The 22883-nt window shown below is 41.9% G+C and overlaps 1 protein-coding gene across 10 annotated transcripts in view; it reads left to right on the top strand.

Annotated features, from left to right (window-relative positions):
* Window positions 1–16304, top strand: part of ZNF202 (zinc finger protein 202) — a 34391-nt gene extending 18087 nt beyond the window's left edge. For all 10 annotated transcript variants that reach the window (XM_082339825.1, XM_082339824.1, XM_082339823.1 and 7 more), the window contains one exon: window positions 148–16304. In XM_082339825.1, the coding sequence (XP_082195951.1) occupies window positions 148–1142 (995 nt within the window). In that variant the 3' untranslated portion in view covers window positions 1143–16304. The remainder of the gene's footprint in view (window positions 1–147) is intronic.
* The last annotated feature ends 6579 nt before the right edge of the window (window positions 16305–22883 follow it).

Below are 22883 nucleotides of genomic sequence, written 5' to 3'. Positions count from 1 at the left end.
TTTCCTTCTTCCCAGCCTCTACACTTAAGAAACATGGGTGTCTCTCTATACGATCTTGCCCTCCCAAAACTGTTTAAAAATCTCCATTGTGCACAAGGCATCATTACCTCTATAATTTCCTCTTTTCTCCTCTCTCCCTTTCTACAGGAGATAGGAGTGAAGATGAGGAGGAGTGTCCTGAGCCGGAAGATCTGAGTTTGGAGGATCTACACAGGTCTATCTTGGGAGATGCAGAAGTTCACCAGACTCCAGATTGGGAAATAGTCTTTGAGGATGATCCAGGTAGACTTAACGAAAGAAGATTTGGCACAAATATTTCTCAAGTTAATAGTTTAACGAATCTTCAGGAAACCATGCCTGTCCACCCCCTGTTAGGGAGACATCATGACTGTCCTGTATGTGGTAAAAGTTTCACTTGTAACTCCCACCTTGTTAGACACCTGAGAACTCACACAGGAGAGAAACCCTATAAATGTATGGAGTGTGGGAAAAGTTACACACGGAGCTCACATCTCGCCAGGCACCAAAAGGTCCACAAAATGAGCGCTCCTTATAAATATCCCCTAAACCGGAAGAATCTGCATGAGACCTCCCCTCTGGTCCAGGTTGAGAGAACTCCACCTGTTGAGAAACCCTATAGGTGTGACGATTGTGGAAAACACTTCCGCTGGACTTCAGACCTTGTCAGGCACCAGAGGACACATACGGGAGAGAAACCCTTCTTCTGTACTATTTGTGGCAAAAGCTTCAGCCAGAAATCCGTGCTCACAACACACCAAAGAATCCACCTTGGAGGCAAACCCTACTTGTGCGGAGAGTGTGGAGAGGACTTCAGTGACCACAGGCGGTACCTGGCCCACCGGAAGACACACGCAGCCGAGGAGCTCTATCTGTGCAGTGAATGTGGGCGCTGCTTCAACCACAGCGCCGCCTTTGCCAAGCACCTGAGGGGACACGCCTCAGTGAGGCCCTGCCGCTGCACCGAGTGTGGGAAGAGCTTCAGTCGGAGAGACCACCTTGTCAGGCATCAGAGAACACACACTGGTGAGAAACCATTCACATGCCCTACCTGCGGAAAGAGCTTCAGCAGAGGCTACCACTTAATCAGGCACCAGAGGACCCACTCAGGAAAGACCTCCTAGCCCGGTCCCCACGTGTGGACACCTGCCTTCGACTCTTTCCCAGGGATGGTCCGGGAGAAGCCGTCTTGTCGGCCTGGGAAGACCTTTTCTAGGGAGTCCCCTGACCTGCCCAGATGTGCGTTAGTAACCTCTTCCCACAACTAGATCACCCCACCCCACCCCCCCCCACCCCCCTGGGCAGAACCTCTCAACCTTCTTCTACACTTTGAGGAGATATTCTTCCCAAAGTTCGCCTGAATTGAGGCCTCTCCGTGACGGGAGTGCTCCTGCCTCGACCTCACAGGTGTCAAGTAGGAGAATTAGAAGACTTAAGAGGTTGTGTTTACTATATTTGCCCCCAAATAAGCTGTTAATTATCCTAAAGACACCTAACACCCTCAAGTTTAAAGTGGCCCAGGACAAGTCCTTAGGTTTGATAAGGGACCATCCTTTAGGATTCTGTCCTTCCTGGGCTCAAATCTTAAAGCACACAGCCCTGAACTCAAGGCAGGAGACCTGCATCCCGATGGCTCTGCCACACTTTCACAGGTTAACTGTACAACTCTCACTGATACACTTCTTCACCATGCACTTTCCTTTGATTCTCGGGAGAGATGCGAGTAGTGGTTGATGGGCAAAAACATCAAGGCGGCTTCATGTGGACCTTGTCAGGCTGCTCCCTTCCCCATTGTCAAAATGACACCAGGTGCCAGACACAGCTTGAAAGGGGGGCCTGGTCAGAAGCCTCTTTCCTTGTGGGGTTTTTTCCTGTTAGAATGCTCCTGCCTAGCCCTCCTACTGTTCTGCCGGTCTCTTGGTTTTGTCCCTAGTGCTTATTCTGCCACAAGTGAGATGTAGCATTTGGGTGCTGAGGGATTCAGTAACGCCTAATTAAAACCATGTTGAAGTCATTTACGTTTCCACATATATACAAACCCACCCAGCCGACCCTCTTCACATGAGTTTGTGAGGGGATTTTGAAGTGGTGTCAGCTTACAAAGGCACTGTCATGATTGTAGAATCCTGATTGATGGGGTCACTTCACTTACGTGAAGAAAGCTGGAGAAGATCTGAGCTCCAATTATGGAAACTTTAAGCGAAAGCTGTTGCTGCTGGCCAAGGCCATCCAGACTGTTCTCCTGACACCCCACCCCATCCGCCCTGCCTCATTCTCTGATGTCAGGGAAACCTGGGACCCTGAAGAATTTACCAGGAGTAAAGGCTTTCATGTATTTGCGTTGTTTGCTTTTTCTTACGTGATTTCATTTTCATGTAATTAAGAACTAAGGAGTAGAATCTCATGGCCCAAGGATCTCTGTTGCCTGGTAAAGGTTCCATGGAGATGAGGCTGAATAATGATGAACCTCACCTGCTCTGATTGTGGGAGTGGCAAGGACTGGGGAGACCACCCTCCAAAAATGGAGCACAGGGTATGGATTAAAGCATGAAAAGGGAGACTGCCTTCTGTGCTGGTTTCTTCTGCTCTGTTTCTCGACATACTGCATGCCAGCATTCACCAGAGGAACGTGGGTGGGATGACAAAGCCTAAGCTTAACAGCTCAACAAGGGGATTCTCATTCTGGTCAGTAATGATGTTCCAGTTGACTGGTTTGGTTTTAACTCCAGTCATCCATTGTCCTTCTGGAAGTATGCACACATGAAATTTTAGAAAGTAACACGGGCAGCCAAGTTCCCTGGTTTCTAGGGCTTTCCATTTCACCCATTCACTCACCAGAGCCTCAGGTTCCTGAGACTTTTAAAGATCATCTATACTCAGAAAAATCTGAGAGGACATGGTAGTTTTCCATGAGGATAGAGAAGGCTTGGCATGGTTAGCAGAGCCATAGGTGGAATTGAGGTTAAGAGCTGAGTCTGGAGTTTGCCAAAGAGATTATCCTAACATGCAGACATTTCTGAGCCATTGATCTAAGGTTTAAGCACAGTTTGTCCTGGGTGAAATGGCACAGCATCAAAAAAAAAATTTCCCCTAGATTATAACATTTATGGAAGTTGATAAAATTCTGGAGGTAACAGAAAAAATTACTTTTAATTCACTGATTTGCATTATTGCAGTAGGTGAAAATCTGTCGAGAATTATACATAAAGGAAAGTTTGAGAGACAGTGCAGTGTGTTGAAAAATCAAATAGTTCTTTTATTGCTCCTGCTCCTGCAAAGTTTCATATGCTGACACTAAATCTCTGGTCTCTTGTAAATGACCGTATTTTCTGAGGTTCCTGAACGAATATGCTGTCTCCTGAATCTAAACACGAGCAGAACCATGGTTTGTAGCAGTAGGACCAGTACGAGAGCCTGGCACGAGCAAGAAGCAGTACAGCTGAACACAGGATGCTGGAGCCCTGGATGCCCTACCATTCCTGAGGGGTCCTTCAGAATTCTGTGAACAGTTCAATCCTGGCGTTCTCGAACACCTTACTAAAAAAAAGTTTCAGAGGAAAAAAAAGGCAAGATTTTAAAAGATTATTTGGAGGAAGATATGAAGTAGTCTAATTGACAACTTAAAAAATTACTAGATTGTTGGAAATGATGAAGTGATTTGCTAACAAAGTTAAGAAATTAAAATGATAATATTAAGACCATTTGGCCACTAGTTTAGGAATAACCAAGTAATATTCAGCCTCTTCTCCACTGCAGAGTCCCAAGAGAAATAAATGGAAGGAAATAAAGGCAAAATATATTTTTATTATCTGGAACTTAGGGCTCAAACTCTACAGCAGAATCTAGTGAATTCAGGATACAAATGTACACAACATAATAACTTGTGGGCAATAAAGGTTCATGCTTCACAGTTATAGAATACATATTCTGAAATGGATGTAAAACAATTAATTGCTAGTGTATACTGTAATAAAGTTTTAAATACCAAGTGAGTATTATACAGATTAAGTTCTCTGACCACAATATTTTTTATTGGAAATTCCACAACAATAAGTTATATGTTTGGAGACTTTAAAAAATGTCCATATAAATAACTTTTTTAAAAATTAATTTATTTTTGGCTACATTGGGTCTTCGTTGATGCACATGGGCTTCTCATTGTGGTGGCTTCTCTTGTTGTGGAGCACAGGCTCTAGGTGCGTCAGGTTCAGTAGTTATGGCTCACGGGCTGTAGAGCACAGGCTCAGTAGTTGTGGCGCACAGGATTAGTTGCTCCGCAGCATGTGGGATCTTCCTGGACCAGGGCTCGAACCCATGTCCCCTGCATTGACAGGCAGATTCTTAACCATTGCACCACCAGGGAAGCCCAGTGTAAAGAACTCTTGCATCAAAGGAGAGATCACGGGCTTCCCTGGTGGTGCAGTGGTTGAGAATCTGCCTGCCAATGCAGGGGACACAGGTTCGAGCCCTGGTCTGGGAAGATCCCACATGCCGCGGAGCGACTGGGCCCGTGAGCCACAACTACTGAGCCTGCGCATCTGGAGCCTGTGCTCCACAACAAGAGAGGCCGCGATGGTGAGAGGCCTGCGCACCGTGATGAAGAGTGGCCCCCGCTTGCCGCAACTAGAGAAAGCCCTTGCACAGAAACGAAGACCCAACACAGCCATAAATAATTAAAAAAAAAATAAAAAGGAGAGATCACGTGGAAATTTACTAATGCTCAGAACTAGAACAAAATGTAAATGCTGCATATCGATACTTATAGGATGCACTGAAAATGGTACTGAGCGGATAACAAAAAAGGAGAAGCTAAAAAAAATGAGCTAAATTATCAGCTTAGGAATTTTTTAAATAACAAAATATAGAAAGGAGCTACTGCAGAAAGTAATGACAAAAAATTACATTAACAAAGGAAAAAGGCTGGTTCTTTGAAAAGACTGCTAAAACCTTTGGCAATATTGATTAAGAGATAGAAATACAGAAATACAGTAAATAATAAGCTACAGAAAGGTAACTGTAGAAAAATATAAATCAGTAGGGGTGGTATAAAACAAAGATAATGCCTTTTGAAAATTAAAATACAGAGATGGCCTCATCCACCAGAGGGCAGACAGCAGAAGCAAGAAGAACTACAATTCTGCAGCCTGTGGAAGGAAACCCACATTCACAGAAAGACAAAATGAAAAGGCAGAGGACTTTGTGCCAGATGAAGGAACAAGATAAAACCCCAGAAAAACAGCTAAATAAATTGGAGATAGGAAACCTTCCAGAAAAAGAATTCAGAATAATGATAGTGAAGATGATCCAGGACCTTGGAGAAAGAATGGAGGTAAAGATTGAGAAGATGCAAGAAATGTTTAACAAAGACCTAGAAGAATTAAAGAACAAACAGAAGAATTAAAGAACAACAGGTGAACAATATAATAACTGAAACGAAAAACACATTAGAAGGAATCAATAGCAGAATAACTGAGGCAGAAGAACAGATAAGTGACCTGGAAGACAGAATAGTGGAATTCACTGCTGTGGAACAGAATAAAAAAAAAAGAATGAAAAGAAATGAAGACAGCCTAAGAGACCTCTGGGACAACATTAAATGCAACAACATTCGCATTATAGGGGTCCCAGGAGAAGAGAGAGAGAAAGGACCAGAGAAAATATTTGAAGAGATTATAGTTGAAAACTTCCCTAACATGGGAAAGGAAATAGCCACCCAAGTCCAGGAAGCACAGAGAGTCCCATACAGGATAAACCCAAGGAGAAACACGCCGAGACACATAGTAATCAAATTGGCAAAAATTAAAGATGAAAAATTATTGAAAGCAACAAGGGAAAAATGACAAATAACATACAAGGGAACTCCCATAAGGTTAACAGCTGATTTCTCAGCAGAAACTCTACAAGCCAGAAGGCAGTGGCATGATATATTTGATGAAAGGGAAGAACCTACAACCAAGATTGCTCTACCCACAAGGATCTCATTCAGATTAGACAGAGAAATCAAAAGCTTTACAGACAAGCAAAAGCTAAAAGAATTCAGCACCACCAAACCAGCTCTAAAACAAATGCTAAAGGAACGTCTCTAAGTGGGAAACACAAGAGAAGAAAAGGACCTACAAAAACAAACCCATAAGAATTAAGAAAGTGGTAATAGGAACATACATATCGATAATTACCTTAAACGTGAAAGGATTAAATGCTCCAACCAAAAGACACAGGCTCGCTGAATGGATACAAAAACAAGACCCATATATATGCTGTCTACAAGAGACCCACTTCAGACCTAGGGACACATACAGACTGAAAGTGAGGGGATGGAAAAGGATATTCCATGCAAATGGAAATCAAAAGAAAGCTGGAGTAGCAATACTCATGTCAGATAAAATAGACTTTAAAGAATAGGGCTTCCCTGGTGGCACAGTGGTTAATAATCCGCCTCCCAGTGCAGGGGACATGGGTTCGAGCCCTAGTCCAGGAAGACCCCACATGCCACAGAGCAACTAAGCCCAAGTGCCACAACTACTGAGCCTGCACTCTAGAGCCCGTGAGCCACAACTACTGAAGTCCGCATGCCACAACTACTGAGGCCTGCACACCTAGAGCCCATGATCCGCAACAAGAGAAGCCACCACAGTGAAAGCCTGTGCACCACAATGAAAAGTAGCCCCCTCTCACTGCAACTAGAGAAAGCCCATGCACAGCAATGAAGACCCAAAGCAGCCAAAAATAAATAAATATTTTAAATAATAAAATAAAGAACGTTACAAGAGACAAGGAAGGATACTACATAATGATCAAGGGATCAATCCAAGAAGAAGATATAACAATTATATAGGCACCCAACATAGGAGCACCTCAATACACAAGACAACTGTTAACAGCTCTAAAAGAGGAAATCGACAGTGCACAATAATTGTGGGGGACTGTAACACCTCACTTACACGAATGGAAAGATCATCCAGGCAGAAAATTAATAAGGAAACACAAGCTTTAAATGACACAATAGACCAGATAGATTTAATTGATATTTATAGGACATTCCCTCCAAAAACAGCAGATTACACTTTCTTCTCAAGTGCACATGGAACATTCTCTAGGATAGATAACATCCTGGGTCACATTCAAGCCTCGGTAAATTTAAGAAAATTGAAATCATACCAAGCAGCTTTTCCGACCACGACGCTATGAGATTAGAAATCAATTACAGGGGAAAAAAAGGTAAAAAACACAAACACATGGAGGCTAAACAATACGTTGCTAAATAACCAAGAGATCACTGAAGAAATCAAAGAGGAAATCAAAAAATACCTAGAGACAAATGACAACGAAAACATGACAATCCAAAACCTATGGATGCAGCAAAAGCAGTTCTAAGAGGGAAGTTTACAGCAATACAAGACTACCTCAAGAAACAAGAAAAATCTCAAGTAAACAATCTAACCCTGCACCTAAAGGAACTAGAGAAAGAAGAACAAACAAAACCCAAAGTTAGCAGAAGGAAAGAAATCATCAAGATCAGAGCAGAAATAAATGAAATAGAAACAAAGAAAACAATAGCAAAGATCAATAAAACTAAAAGCTGTTTCTTTGAGAAGATAAACAAAATTGATAAACCTTTAGCCAGACTGATCAAGAAAAAGGGGGAGAGGACTCAAATCAATAAAATTAGAAATGAAAAAGGAGAAGTTACAACGGACACCGCAGAAATACAAAGCATTTTAAGAGACTACTACAAGCAACTCTATGCCAATAAAATGGATAACCTGGAAGAAGTGGACAAATTCTTAGAAAGGTATAACCTTCCAAGACTGAACCAGGAAGAAACAGAAAATATGAACAGACCAATCACAAGTAATGAAATTGAAACTGTGATTTAAAATCTTCCAAGAAACAAAAGTCCAGGATCAGATGGCTTCATAGGTGAATTCTATCAAACATTTAGAGAAGCGCTAACACCCATCCTTCTCAAACTCTTCCAAAAAATTGCAGAGGAAGGAAGATTCCCAAACTCATTCTATGAGGCCACCATCACCCTGATACCAAAACCAGACAAAGATACTACAAAAAAAGAAAATTACAAACCAATAACTCTCATGAATATAGATGCAAAAATCCTCAACAGAATACTAGCAAACAGAATCCAACAGCACATTAAAAGGATCATACACCATGATCAAGGGATTTATCCCAGGGATGCAAGGATTTTTCAATATACGCAAATCAATCAATGTGATACACCATATTAACAAACTGAAGAATAAAAACCATGTGATCATCTCAATAGATGCAGAAAAAGCTTTTGGCAAAATTCAATACCCATTTATGATAAAAACTCTCCAGAACGTGGGCATAGAGGGAAACTACCTCAACATAATAAAGGCCATATATGACAAACCCACAGCAAACATCATTCTCAATGGTGAAGAACTGAAAGCATTTCCTCTAAGATCAGGAACAAGACAAGGAGGTCCACTCTTGCCACTATTATTCAACATAGTTTTGTAAGTCCTAGCCACGGCAATCAGAGAAGAAAAAGAAATAAAAGGAATACAAATTGGAAAAGAAGAAGTAAAGCTGTCACTGTTTGCAGATGACATGATACTATACATAGAGAATCCTAAAGATGCTACCAGAAAACTACTTGAGCTAATCAATGAATTTGGTAAAGTAGCAGGATACAAAATTAATGCACAGAAATCTCTTGCATTCCTATACACTAACAATGAAAGATCAGAAGGAGAAATTAAGGAAACAATTCCATTCACCATTGCAACAGAAAGAATAAAATACCTAGGAATAAACCTACCTAAGGAGGTAAAAGGCCTGTACTCAGAAAACTATAAGACACTGATGAAAGAAATCAAACATGACACAAACAGATGGAGAGATAAACCATGTGCTTGCATTGGAAGAATCAATATTGTGAAAATGACTATACTACCCAAAGCAATCTACAGATTCAATGCAATCCCTATCAAATTACTAGTGGCATTTTTTACAGAACTAGAACAAAAAATCTTAAAATTTGTATGGAGACACAAAGACCCCGAATAGCCAAAGCAGTCTTTAGGGAAAAAAAACGGAGCTGGAGGAATCAGACTCCCTGACTTCAGACTATACTACAAAGCTACAGTAATCAAGACAGTATGGTACTGGCACAAAAACAGAAATATAGATCAATGGAACCGGATAGAAAGCCCAGAGATAAACACATGCACCTATGGTCAACTAATCTATGACAAAGGAGGCAAGGATATACAATGGAGAAAAGACAGTCTCTTCAATAAGTGGTGCTGGGAAGACTGGACAGCTACATGTAAAAGAATGAAATTAGAACACTCCCTAACACCATTCACAAAAATAAACTCCAAATGGATTAGAGACCTAAATGTAAGACCGGACACTATAAAACTCTTAGAGGAAAACATAGGAAGAACACTCTTTGACATAAATCACAGCAAGATATTTTTTGATCCACCACCTAGAGTAATGGAAATAAAAACAAAAACAAACAAATGGCACCTAATGAAACTTAAAATCTTTTGCAAAGCAAAGGAAACTACAAACAAAACGAAAAGACAACCCTCAGAATGGGAGAAAATATTTGCAAACGAATCAACAGACAAAGGATTAATCTCCAAAATATACAAGTAGCTCATGCAGCTCAGTATTAAAAAAACAAACAACCCAATCAAAAAATGGGCAGAAGACCTAAATAGACATTTCTCCAAAGAAGACATACAGATGGCCATGAAGCACATGAAAAGCTGCTCAACATCACTAATTATTAGAGAAATGCAAATCAAAACTACAATGAGATATCACCTCACACCAGTTAGAATGGGCATCATCAGAAAAGCTACAAACAACAAATGCTGGAGAGGGTGTGGAGAAAAGGGAACCCTCTTGCCCTGTTGGTGGGAATGTAAATTGATACAGCCACTATGGAGAACAGTATGGAGGTTCCTTAAAAAACTAAAAACAGAATTACCATATGACCCAGCAATCCCACTACTGGGCATATACTCAGTGAAAACCATAATTCAAGAAAACACATGCACCCCAATGTTCATTGCAGCACTATGTACAATAGCCATGTAATGGAAGCAACCTAAATGCTCGTCAACAGTTGAATGGATAAAGAAGATGTGGTACATATATACAATGGAATATTACTCAGCCATAAAAAGGAATGAAATTGGGTCATTTGTAGAGACGTGGATGGATCTAGAGACTGTCATACAGAGTGAAGTAAGTCAGAAAGAGAAAAACAAATATAGTATATTAACGTATATATGTGGAACCTAGAGAAATGGTACAGATGAACCGGTTTGCAGGGCAGAAATAGAGACACAGATGTAGAGAACAAACGTATTGACACCAAGGGGGGAAAGTGGTGGGGGGTGGTGGTGGTGGGATGAATTGGGAGATTGGGATTGACATATATACACTAATACGTATAAAATAGATAACTAATAAGAACCTGCTGTATAAATAAATAAATTTAATTTAATTTAAAAAAAAAAGGCATTCAAAGCAAATCCCTCATTTTTTCTCCCCTTCCTCCCCCCAAAACAGAATCTGAACAGACATGAGCTCATTCCAGGAAAGGGGAGCACAGGCCTTTGGAGAGGGACCCATGGGCTGAGCTGCCTCTGGAAGGAGTGGAGGGAGTGGGCCTGCCCAAGACCATATGTGTGGGATGTGGCACCTGCTCTCAGCCTTCCTCCCCAGCCACCACCTCCTGGCTGCACCCCAGGACTGCATTCCAGTTATCCCACTCACTAGCTGTGTGACCTTGTGCCAGTAACTTAACCTCTCTGAGTCTCGGTGTCCTCCTCTGTAACTGAGGATAACACCAGCTGCACCCCATCGAGCTATTGAGAGGATTAAATGAAAGGCTGTCCTAGATGGGTGCCCTCGGTATCCAGAGGCCAGCCATGGGAAGGATGGCGTCACATCAGCCCCTTCTCCTCTGAGAAAGGAACAGGTCTTTGGAACCTGGAATCCAAGACTGTCCAAGGTGGTAGGGCCTGTCCATTATTGAGTCTGGTCCTCCCAGTGTGCAGGGGGAATCTGAGGCCCGGAGAGGGGAGTTGCACAGCGGGTCAGCACGAACCCCAGGTCAGGACTCGAGCTGCAGCTACTCAGGACCAGGAAGTCTTGCCCAAGGAGAAGGCCCCCTCGGCATGTGTTACAACCCTCTCTGGATCTCAATTTCTTCATCAGTAAATAGGAACGCCCAGGCAGCTTGTGCTGGACCTGCTCTGGCGCCCCAGTACTCCCCCTCTCTGTTCAGAAACTGCTTTAGCCGAAGAGAGAAACAAACAGCCAGTGAAAGCAAAGGGGTTGTTAACTTGGTAGATGAGTTGGTTTTAGAATGTTTATTTTTTTATTTTGAAAAGAATCATGCTCATAAAATAATTCAAATGTTATACAAGTGAATAAAGCAGAAAATGAAAAAAAAATTAAAATACATGTCAATAATAGCAGGTAAGACGGGGAGAGGAGATGGAGGTAAAATATTTTAAGGTTCAAGCATTGTTGGGAAGGTGAAGTACTATGTTTTTTAGATGGTAATAATCAAGGATATATGTTGAACTCTGGGGTAGCCGCTAAAAGAATAATAAAAGAATGTACAGCTGATATCTTAACAGAGGGAAAATAATGAAGTAGTGAAAAGTAATGAAAGTGAAGGCAATAAAAGAGAAAAAGGAATATAAAATAGATGGGTCAAGTACATAGCAAATAAATGGTAGCTAAAAACCCAAATATATAAATAATTATGTGTAAGTGGATTAAATATACCAATTAATGATCAAGTTAATAGAGAAATACACACATATGTATATGGGTGTGCACACACACGAGACATACCTTAAAGAACACAGGAAGGCTGAACATAAAGCATAAAGCACTCTTTAAAATGAATCGTCCCTAGAGAATAGATATAGCCAAGGAGGGAATGAGACAGACTATATATATCACTGTGCTGGAGACAGCACGAACACCCCATGGGAAGAACTGAGCCTGAGAAGAGCAAACTTCAGGGAAATGAATAGGATTGAAGGTGGTGACTCTGTTGGCTATTCACTAATTCATTCAACAAAATTGAATGTACCAAGAGCTGGGGGATGAAGCAGAGGATGCAAAGGTGAAGAAGACACAACATGCACAGACAGCTGTGGGGATCTAGGTGAGAGCTGGCAGTACTCAAGCTAGAAACGCGGAAAAAGAGAAAAAGCATGAGAGGAAGATGGTGTGCTCAGTTTTGTCTTATTGAGTTCTAGTTTATCCAGAAGGTAGAAATGGATCCGTTGTGGAAAAAAAGGTCTGAAAGGAGATACGGCTTTGGGGGTAATCTGCAAACTTAATCTGTAAGTTCAGGGCATGGGTGTGTATGAGAAAGAAGGTGTGCACATTAAAAAGAAAAACTTGGGAATTCCCTGGCGGTCCAGAGGTTAGGAGTCTGCGCTTCCATTGCATGGGGCATGGGTTCAACCCCTGGTTGGGGAACTAAGGTCCCACATGCCATGCGGCACAGCCAAAATAATAATAATAATAATAATAATAATAATAAAAGGAAAAGAAAAACTTGCTAAGGACAGAAATCTGGACTTTTTCAACATTTAAGGAAGAACTGGTGGAGGCAGAAGATTACCCACCAACAAAAAGTGAGGAAGAAGAATTAAAGGGGAGACTCAGAAGAGAAAAAAAATCCAAAAAAGAAGAAAATTTTAAAAGGAGAAAGTGGTCAGTGTTGTCAAATGCCATAGAGGAGTCGAGCTGGATGAAGACTAAGAGAGAGTGTTTGATTTCTTTTTTTTAATTAATTAACTTATTTATTACTTTTGGCTGTGTTTGGTCTTCATTGCTGCACGCGGGCTTTCTCTAGTTGCGGGGAGCGGGGGCTACTCCTCTCTTTGTAGTGATGCGCAGGCTTCTCATTGCGGTGACCTCTCTTGTTGCAGAGCACAGGCTCTAGGCGTGTGGGCTTCAGTAGTTGTGGCACATGGGCTCAGTAGGTGTGGCTCGCAGGCTCTAGAGCACAGGCTCAGTAGTTGTGGCGCACGGGCTTAGTTGTTCCACGGCATGTGGGATCTTCCCGGATGAGGGATCGAGCCCGTGTCCCCTGCGCTGGCAGGCGGATTCTTAACCACTGCGCCACCAGGGAAGTCCCCGTTTGATTTCATAATTAGATTGATTATGAAATGTGGTGAAAATTGGATGAGCAGAAAGAGTGGAGAAAGAGACTGGGAGCACAGGATGTTTGTGTAAGAAGTTTGAGAAGGAAAGAAAATAGTGTGGCAGTTTGGGAATGTTCAGTGTCAAGAAAAGATGTCAGCCTTTCTCAGGATAAGGGAAACTTGAAGCATTAGAGGAGTCATATTTATTAACCACCTGCTAATTTCCAGACACTGTGCTAGGAGGTGTATTTATGCATATTGTCAAGTCATAGAAGCTGAGGAGAAGGAGCAAAGGAGACTGAGACATTAAAAATGCAAAAAGGGGGATAGGTGAAGAAGCAAATCTTTAAGAGAATGGGATCGAAAGGACAGTGGATGGATTTGCATTGAAAAATATTCTGAGACAAAAGGAAAAACATGTTCAGGTGAGTACAAAATCTGGTCAGCTTGTAGACTGGGGAAAGGAAAATGAAGGGAATCCATCACCAGTGGTTTCCACCTTCTCCTGTGGAAAGTTCTACTTCCATCAACTAAACAGGAGGGGTGGGAAAGTAGAGAAATAGGCTCAGAAAGGGCAGGAAAGGGTTCAAGCTTGGGAATTGAGAGAGTGGTTGACAACAGCTAGAAGAACTTCTGAGAAGATTTGAGGATCCATCTAACGTGTTATCAGGGCGAGTACAATGAAAGTGTAGCTCAGATTATTGAGCTTAACAGAGCTGCAAGCTTAAAGATGAGACAGAGCTCAATAGCTTTTCTCAAACCTCCTCCAACCACTTGAAGCCCCTACAGCTTCAAACCTAAACTCTAATTTATTTTGTCAGGATGGATTGTGTTAAACTGACACAACCCTCACCTCCCCTTAGATACCTCCCCTTAGATAGATGATTTTTTTTTATTGTTATTTTTTGAAGAGCAGGTTGGGGGTTTCAGCTTTTCAACCAGGCTTTGATCTTCTGAGAGGATGTGGTGGAAGAGTAACCACTGCCTGGGGTCAGGACAAAACTACTGTAAAGAACTCAATCAGGGCTTCCTTGGTGGCGCAGTGGTTGAGAATCCGCCTGCCAATGCAGGGGACACGGGTTCGAGCCCTGGTCCGGGAAGATCCCACATGCCGCGGAGCAACTAAGCCCGTGCACCACAACTACTGAGCCTGCGCTCTAGAGCCCACGAGCCACAACTGCTGAGGCCCGCACACCTAGAGCCCGTGCTCCGCAACAAGAGAGGCCACCGCAATGAGAAGCCTGCACACCGCAACGAAGATTGGCCCCCGCTCACCGCAACTGGAGAAAAAGCCTGTGCGCAGCTCGCTGCAACAAGAGAAAAGCCCAAGTGCAACAACAAAGACCCAACGCAGCCAAAAATAAAATTAAAAAAAAAAAAGAACGCAATCAGTTAGTCTCATGATGGAGAAGACTGTTACATGAACAGGGAAAGTAATTGTACATAATTGCTACTTGTAGAAAGTTCTGCTACTAAACTGACCCACAAAAGGTCACTCTAGATAAGTGATTATTGCTCTCTAGAAATAACTCTTGTGATGAATTTTCTCAGTGAAAATCTGCCTATAGTTTAGCAGGGGGAACATCTATCATAAGACCACTGAGTCCAAAACCATAGACTGTGAAGCTGGAAATGTGTAGAGTGAATCTAACCCAAAACTTCCAACACAACATTGTAAATCAACTATACTCCAATGAAAAATGAAAATTAAAAACAAACAAATAGGGCTTCCCTGGTGGCGCAGTGGTTGAGAATCTGCCTGCCAATGCAGGGGACACGGGTTCGAGCCCTGGTCTGGGAAGATCCCACATGCCGCGGAGCAACTCGGCCCGTGAGCCACAATTACTGAGCCTGCGCGTCTGGAGCCTGTGCTCGGCAACGAGAGGCCGCGATAGTGAGAGGCCCGCGCACCGCAATGAAGAGTGGCCCCCGCACCGCTATGAAGAGTGGCCCCCGCTTGCCACAACTAGAGAAAGCCCTCGCACAGAAACGAAGACCCAACACAGCCATACATACATACATACATACATAAATAAAAAGAATGTAAGCAGACAAGAATAGCATTAAAAAAAAATAATAATAAAATAAAAAAAAAAAATAAAAACAAACAAATAAATAGAAAAATAAAACTTTTTTAAAACCAAAAAAGAAAAAAAATAAATATAAATTCTTTTTTGTTATTGGAAACATAAAATAACCCAAAACAAAAAGTTCTGAACATGCAGTTCCCAAACTCCATGATGAGTTTCCTTACCTTTTCTTTCATACACTCAGAAAGTATTTAATAAATACTTATAATCAATCATGTAGCAGATTCCGTTCTAGATGTTAGGGAAATAGCAGTAAACAAAAGAGATAAAGATCCCTACCTTCAAGGAGCTTCTATTATGGTGAAGAAAGACAAACAGTAAACAAAATAAATTATTGTTTAATTTATGGAGCATACTAAAAGGTGACAAATGCCAAGAAGAAATATTAATCAGGGAAAGTATAGAGAGAGTTCCAGGGATAGGGGAGGAAGTAATCCAGGAAGGATCCACTGAGAAAGTGACATTTGAACAAAGACTTAAAAGAGCTGGGGGAGCAAGTCATGCGTATATACAGGGAAGAACATTCTAGAGTGAATAGCAAGTGCAAAGTCCCTGAGACAAGCTTCTGTTTGGCATATTTGAGAAGAGCAAGGAGACCTGTGAGCCTGGGGCAGAGAGAGTGAGGGAGAAAGTAACAGGAGATGCGATTAGAGTGATAATGAGGAGGAGCAAACCACGTAGGGCTTCATAAGCCGTTGGAACAACTTGGGCTTTTATTCTAAATAAGACAGTGAGGCTATTGTTCAAGGAATTGATATATGATCTCACTACAACTATAAAAACATGCTGATAGGTGAGAATGGATTGTAGGGAAGCAAAGATGGAAGAGGGGAGACCACTTGACAGGGTAATAAAATTATCCAGGTGAAAAATGAGCATAGTTTGGATGAGAATAATTGCAGTGAAAGTGATGAGCAAGGGGTAGGGTTCAAATTATATATTTAAAGTAGAATGAACAGGATTTACTGGTGGATGTGAGAATTGAGTAAAAAAAAAAAAAAAAAAAAAAGTTAAAGAACACTCTAAGGTCTTGGCCTGAGTAAATGGGAGAAAGTAGGTACCATTGACTAAGATGGCAAGACTTAGGTAAAGCATAACTTTCCAGGAACATGAGAAGGATGGTTTGGACGTGGTCGAGATACCTACTAAACAAGTTAGTGGACGTGTTGTGTAAGTAGCTAGATAAAAGCGTCTGGAGAGAAGAATTATAATATCCACCCATGCATTAAACATTTATTGCATACCTGCTTTGTGCCACGCATTGTGTTAGGTACAGTGATTACTAGGAGCTTTGCTTCCAAGGAATTCATGAACAGGTGGGAAAGACTGGCCTCTAACCTAATATATGAGATGTACTAAGTAGATATATTAGACAGCATAGAAAAGGGGTGGTCAACTTTGCCTGAAGAAATGATTCAGATAAGACAGAGGCAGAACAGAGTAGTGGTTAAAAGCACAGGCTCTGGATAAATAGACCTATATAGGGACCTAGATTTGAATCCTACCTCCATCACTTATTAGCTATATGACCTTGGGCATGTAAGTTACTTAACATCCCTAAAGGTTCCCTAATGTAAACTGGGGAAATTAATAGAACCCTTAGAAGCCAACTTCTTTTTTTTTTGGCAGCACCACACGGCTTGCAGGATCTTAGTTCCCCGACCAGGGACTGCAGTGAAAGCACTGAGTCCTAATCACTGGACAGCCAGGGAATTCCCGAAGCCAACATTTTTATTAGTTTATTATTTACCCAAATAGCTTGATGACTGGACGTGTGATGAGCCGGGCTGCAACTGCAGCCCGTGTATCAGGAAAGCTCTGGCCACATGTTCATGATGGCTCAACTCTGATTCTTTCTATCACTCCTAGGATCAATGAGAAAAGCAGCTTGGCTCCTCAAGACCATTATGAAGGTCTCTGTTCTTACAACTCCAGAAGCCACTGAGGGTGAGAATGTTACTTCAAATCAGTTTTCCCTATGGCACAAAATACACTGAGAAAATAATAAAAATAAAAATTATCAAATTATCTCTTGACTTAGATTCATTATGTCCACCCAAACTTGCCAGAAAATTATCTAGTGGGAACCAGATAATCAGTATCAGCTTTAAAATATCCTGAAATTTGCAGCTATCCTATAAAATTTAATAATATAAACCCCTTCCATTGTCAAGTAAATCTTTTGTTGCCACAGATAAATTAAGTTTCCCAAATAGTCTTATGTCTTTTTACACAAAGGAAATTAAATATCCCAACTATGCGTTGAGTCTTTTCATTCTAGTCCCTGCATGGTGCCCAGTTACCTTCTCCAACCTGGGTCAGAAGCTGCACTCTACTAGTACCCAAAGTGGCTCCAACATACCTCTATCATTTGTCCTACTCTTTCAAGAATCCAGAGAGTTAAAGGACATAAAGGATTATCCCAGTACCAGCTCCACACCCACAAACCTTAGTAAACTCTAGGATGTCCCAGAACCAGCATGATCTTTGCAGCATTACAAATTCCATTATACAATAATATTCCCAAACCAAAGCTATGGTTTGGGAACATATATTGCCTTCTAAATCCACACTGCTATTTTCAGATGTAAATAATAGCAGAGATTTATGTAACTAAAGGTTAGAAATAGTAAGTTTAAAAAATGATAAAGAAAAAGACTATGGTTTTGGCTTCTCTGGATTACAAATCAATCCAAGTCCATAATTTATAATGACAGAAATCTCCCCGTAAGAATCTTCCTTGACACAGTGGTTAAGAATCTGCCTGGGAGGAGGAGAGAAGATGGTGGAAGAGTAAGACGCGGAGATCACCTTCCTTCCCACAGATACAGTAGAAATACATCTACACGTGAAACTACTCCTACAGAACACCCACTGAACGCTGGCAGAAAACGTCAGACCTCCCAAAAGGCAAGAAACTCCCCACGTACTTGGGTAGGGCAAAAGAAAAAAGAAATAACAGAGACAAAAGAATAGGGACGGGACCTGCACCAGTGGGAGCGAGCCGTGAAGGAGGAAAGGTTTCCACACACTAGGAAGCCCCTTTGCGGACGGAGACTGGGGGTGGCGGAGGGGGGAAGCTTCGGAGCCATGGAGGAGAGCACAGCCACGGGGGTGCGGAGGGCAAAGCGGAGAGATTCCCACACGGAGGATTGGTGCCAACCAGCACTCACCAGCCCGAGAGGCTTGTCTGCTCACCTGCCGGGGCGGGCGGGGCTGGGAGCTGAGGCTCGGGCTTCCGTCGGATCGCAGGGAGAGGACCGGGGTTGGCGGCGTGAACACAGCCTGAAGGGGTTAGCGCACCACAGCTGGCCGGGAGGGAGTCCGGAAAAGTCTGCAGCTGCCGAAGAGGCAAGAGACTTTTTCTTCCCTCTTTGTTTCCTGGTGCGCGAGGAGAGGGGATTCAGAGCGCCGCCTAAACGAGCTCCAGAGATGGGCGCGAGCCACGGCGATCAGCGCAGACCCCAGAGACGGGCGTGAGACGCTAAGGCTGCTGCTGCCACCACCAGGAAGCCTGTGTGCGAGCACAGGTCACTCTCCACACCGCCCCTCCCGGGAGCCGGTGCCGCCCGCCACGGCCAGGGTCCCGTGATCCACGGACAACTTCCCCGGGAGAACGCACGGCGCGCCTCACGCTGCTGCAACGTCACGACGCCTCTGACGCCGCAGGCTCGCCCCGCCTCCTCTGTACCGCTCCCTCCCCCCGGCCTGAGTGAGCCAGAGCCCCCGAAGCAGCTGCGCCTTTAACCCCATCCTGTATGAGGGAAGAACAGACGCCCTCAGGCGACCTACACGCAGAGGCGGGGCCAATCCAAACCTGAAACTCCGGAGCTGTGCAAACAAAGAAGAGAAAGGGAAATCTCTCCCAGCAGCCTCAGAAGCAGTGGATTAAAACTCCACAAACAACTTGATGTGCCTGCATCTGTTGAATACCTGAATAGACAACGAATCACCCCAAATTCAGGAGGTGGACTTTGAGAGCAGGATATATTAATTTTTCCCCTTTTCCTTTCTTTGTGAGTGTATATGTATATGCTTCTGGGTGAGATTTTGTCTGTATAGCTTTGCTTTATAATAGCTTTATTTTACTTCACTATATTATATCCTCTTTCTTTCTTTCTTTCTATTTTTTCTCCCTTTTACTCTGAGCCGTGTGGATGAAAGGCTCTTGGTGCTCCAGCCAGGCATCAGGGCTGTGCCTCTGAGGTGGGAGAGCCAACTTCAGGACACTGGTCCACAAGAGACCTCCCAGCTCCACGTAATACCAAATGGCAAAAATCTCTCAGAGATCTCCATCTCAACATCAAGACCCAGCTTCACTCAACGACCAGCAAGCTACAGTGCTGGACACCCTATGCCAAACAACTAGCAAGACAGGAACACAGCCCCATCCATTAGCAGAGAGGCTGCCTAAAATCATAATAAGGACACAGACACCCCAAAATACACCACCAGACGTGGACGTACCCACCAGAAAGACAAGATCCAGCCTCATCCACCAGAACTCAGGCACTAGTTCCCTCCACCAGGAAGCCTACACAACCCACTGAACCAAGCTTAGCCACTGGGGACAGATACCAAAAACAACGGGAACTACGAACCGGCAGCCTGTGAAAAGGAGACCCCAAACACAGTAAGATAAGCAAAATGAGATGACAGAAAAACACACAGCAGATGAAGGAGCAGGGTCAAAACACACCAGACCTAACAAATGAAGAGGAAATAGGTAGTCTACCTGAAAAAGAATTCAGAATAATGATAGTAAGGATGATCCAAAATCTTGGAAACAGAATAGACAAAATGCAAGAAACATTTAACAAGGACGTAGAAGAACAAAAGAGGAACCAAGCAATGATGAAAAACACAATAAATGAAATTAAAAATACTCTAGATGGGATCAATAGCAGAATAACTGAGGCAGAAGAACGGATAAGTGACCTGGAAGATAAAATGGTGTAAATAATTACTGCAGAGCAGGATAAAGAAAAAAGAATGAAAAGAACTGAGGACAGAATGCTAAAGGAACTTCTCTAGGCAAGAAACACAAGAGAAGGAAAACACCTGCAATAACAAACCCAAAACATTTAAGAAAATGGGAATAGGAACATACATATCGATAATTACCTTGAATGTAAATGGATTAAATGCTCCCACCAAAAGACAGAGCCTTGCTGAATAGATACAAAAACAAGACCCATATATATGCTGTCTACAAGAGACCCACTTCAGACCTAGAGACACATACAGACTGAAAGTGAGGGGATGGAAAAAGATATTCCATGCAAATGGAAATCAAAAGAAAGCTGGAGTAGCAATTCTCATATCAGACAAAATAGACTTTAAAATAAAGACTATTACAAGAGACAAAGAAGGACACTATATAATGATCAAGGGATTGATCCAAGAGGAAAGTATAACAATTGTAAATATTTATGCACCCAACATAGGAGCACCTCAATACATAAGGCAAATACTAACAGCCATAAAAGGGGAAATCAACAGCAACACAATCATAGTAGGGGACTTTAACACCCCACTTTCACCAATGGACAGATCATCCAAAATGAAAATAAATAAGGAAACACAAGCTTTAAATGATACATTAAACAAGATGGACTTAATTGATATTTATAGGACATTCCACCCAAAAACAACAGAATACACATTTTTCTCAAGTGCTCATGGAACATTCTCCAGGATAGATCATATCTTGGGTCACAAATCAAGCCTTGGAAAATTTAAGAAAATTGAAATTGTATCAAGTATCTTTTCCGACCACAACGCTATGAGACTAGATATCAATTACAGGAAAAGATCTGTTAAAAAATACAAATACATGGAGGCTACACAATACACTACTTAATAACGAAGTGATCACTGAAGAAATCAAAGGGGAAATCAAAAAATACCTAGAAACAAATGACAATGGAGACATGACGACCCAAAACCTATGGGACGCAGCAAAAGCAGTGCTAAGAGGGAAGTTTATAACAATACAAGCCTACCTCAAGAAACAGGAAACATCTTGAATAAACAACCTAACCTTGCAGCTGAAGCAATTAGAGAAAGAAGAACAAAAAAAACCCCAAAGCTAGCAGAAGGAAAGAAATCATAAAGATCAGATCAGAAATAAATGAAAAAGAAATGAAGGAAACAATAGCAAAAATCAATGAAACTAAAAGCTGGTTCTTTGAGAAGATAAACAAAATTGATAAACCATTAGCCAGACTCATCAAGAGAAAAAGGGAGGAGACTCAAATCAATAGAATTAGAAATGAAAAAGGAGAAGTAACCACTGACACTGCAGAAATACAAAAGATCATGAGAGATTACTACAAGCAACTCTATGCCAATAAAATGGACAATCTGGAAGAAATGGACAGATTCTTAGAAATGCACAACCTGCCGATACTGAACCAGGAAGAAATAGAAAATATGAACAGACCAATCACAAGCACTGAAATTGAAACTGTGATTAAAAACCTTCCAACAAACAAAATCCCAGGACCAGATGGCTTCACAGGTGAATTCTATCAAACATTTAGAGAAGAGCTAACACCTATCCTTCTCAAACTCTTCCAAAATATAGCAGAGGGAGGAACATTCCCAAACTCATTCTACGAGGTCACCATCACCCTGATACCAAAACCAGACAAAGATGTCACAAAGAAAGAAAACTACAGGCCAATATCACTGATGAACATAGATGCAAAAATCCTCAACAAAATACTAGCAAACAGAATCCAGCAGCACATTAAAAGGATCATACACCATGATCAAGTGGGGTTTATCCCAGGAATGCAAGGATTCTTCAATATACGCAAATCAATCAACGTGATACACCATATTAACAAATTGAAGGAGAAAAATCATATGATCATCTCAATAGATGCAGAGAAAGCTTTCGACAAAATTCAACACCCATTTATGATAAAAGCCCTGCAGAAAGTAGGCATAGAGGGAACTTTCCTCAACATAATAAAGGCCATATATGACAAACCCACAGCCAATATTGTCCTCAATGGTGAAAAACTGAAACCATTTCCACTAAGATCAGGAACAAGACAAGGTTGCCCACCCTCACCACTATTATTCAACATAGTTTTGGAAGTGTTAGCCACAGCAATCAGAGAAGACAAAGAAATAAAAGGAATCCAAATCGGAAAAGAAGAAGTAAAGCTGTCACTGTTTGCAGATGACATGATACTATACATAGAGAATCCTAAAACTGCCACCAGAAAACTCCTAGAGCTAATCAATGAATTTGGTAAAGTAGCAGGATACAAAATTAATGCACAGAAATCTCTTGCATTTCTATACACTAATGACGAAAAATCTGAAAGTGAAATTAAGAAAACACTCCCGTTTACCATTGCAACAAAAAGAATAAAATATCTAGGAATAAACCTACCTAAGGAGACAAAAGACCTGTATGCAGAAAATTATAAGGCACTGATGAAAGAAATTAAAGATGATACAAATAGACGGAGAGATATAGCATGTTCTTGGATTGGAAGAATCAACATTGTGAAAATGACTCTACTACCCAAAGCAATCTACAGATTCAAAGCAATCCCTATCAAACTAC

Source organism: Balaenoptera borealis (assembly GCF_965194805.1).
Source record: "Balaenoptera borealis genome assembly, chromosome: 11".
In the NCBI taxonomy this organism is placed as follows: domain Eukaryota; kingdom Metazoa; phylum Chordata; class Mammalia; order Artiodactyla; family Balaenopteridae; genus Balaenoptera; species Balaenoptera borealis.
This window is presented reverse-complemented; position numbering and strand designations above follow the sequence as displayed.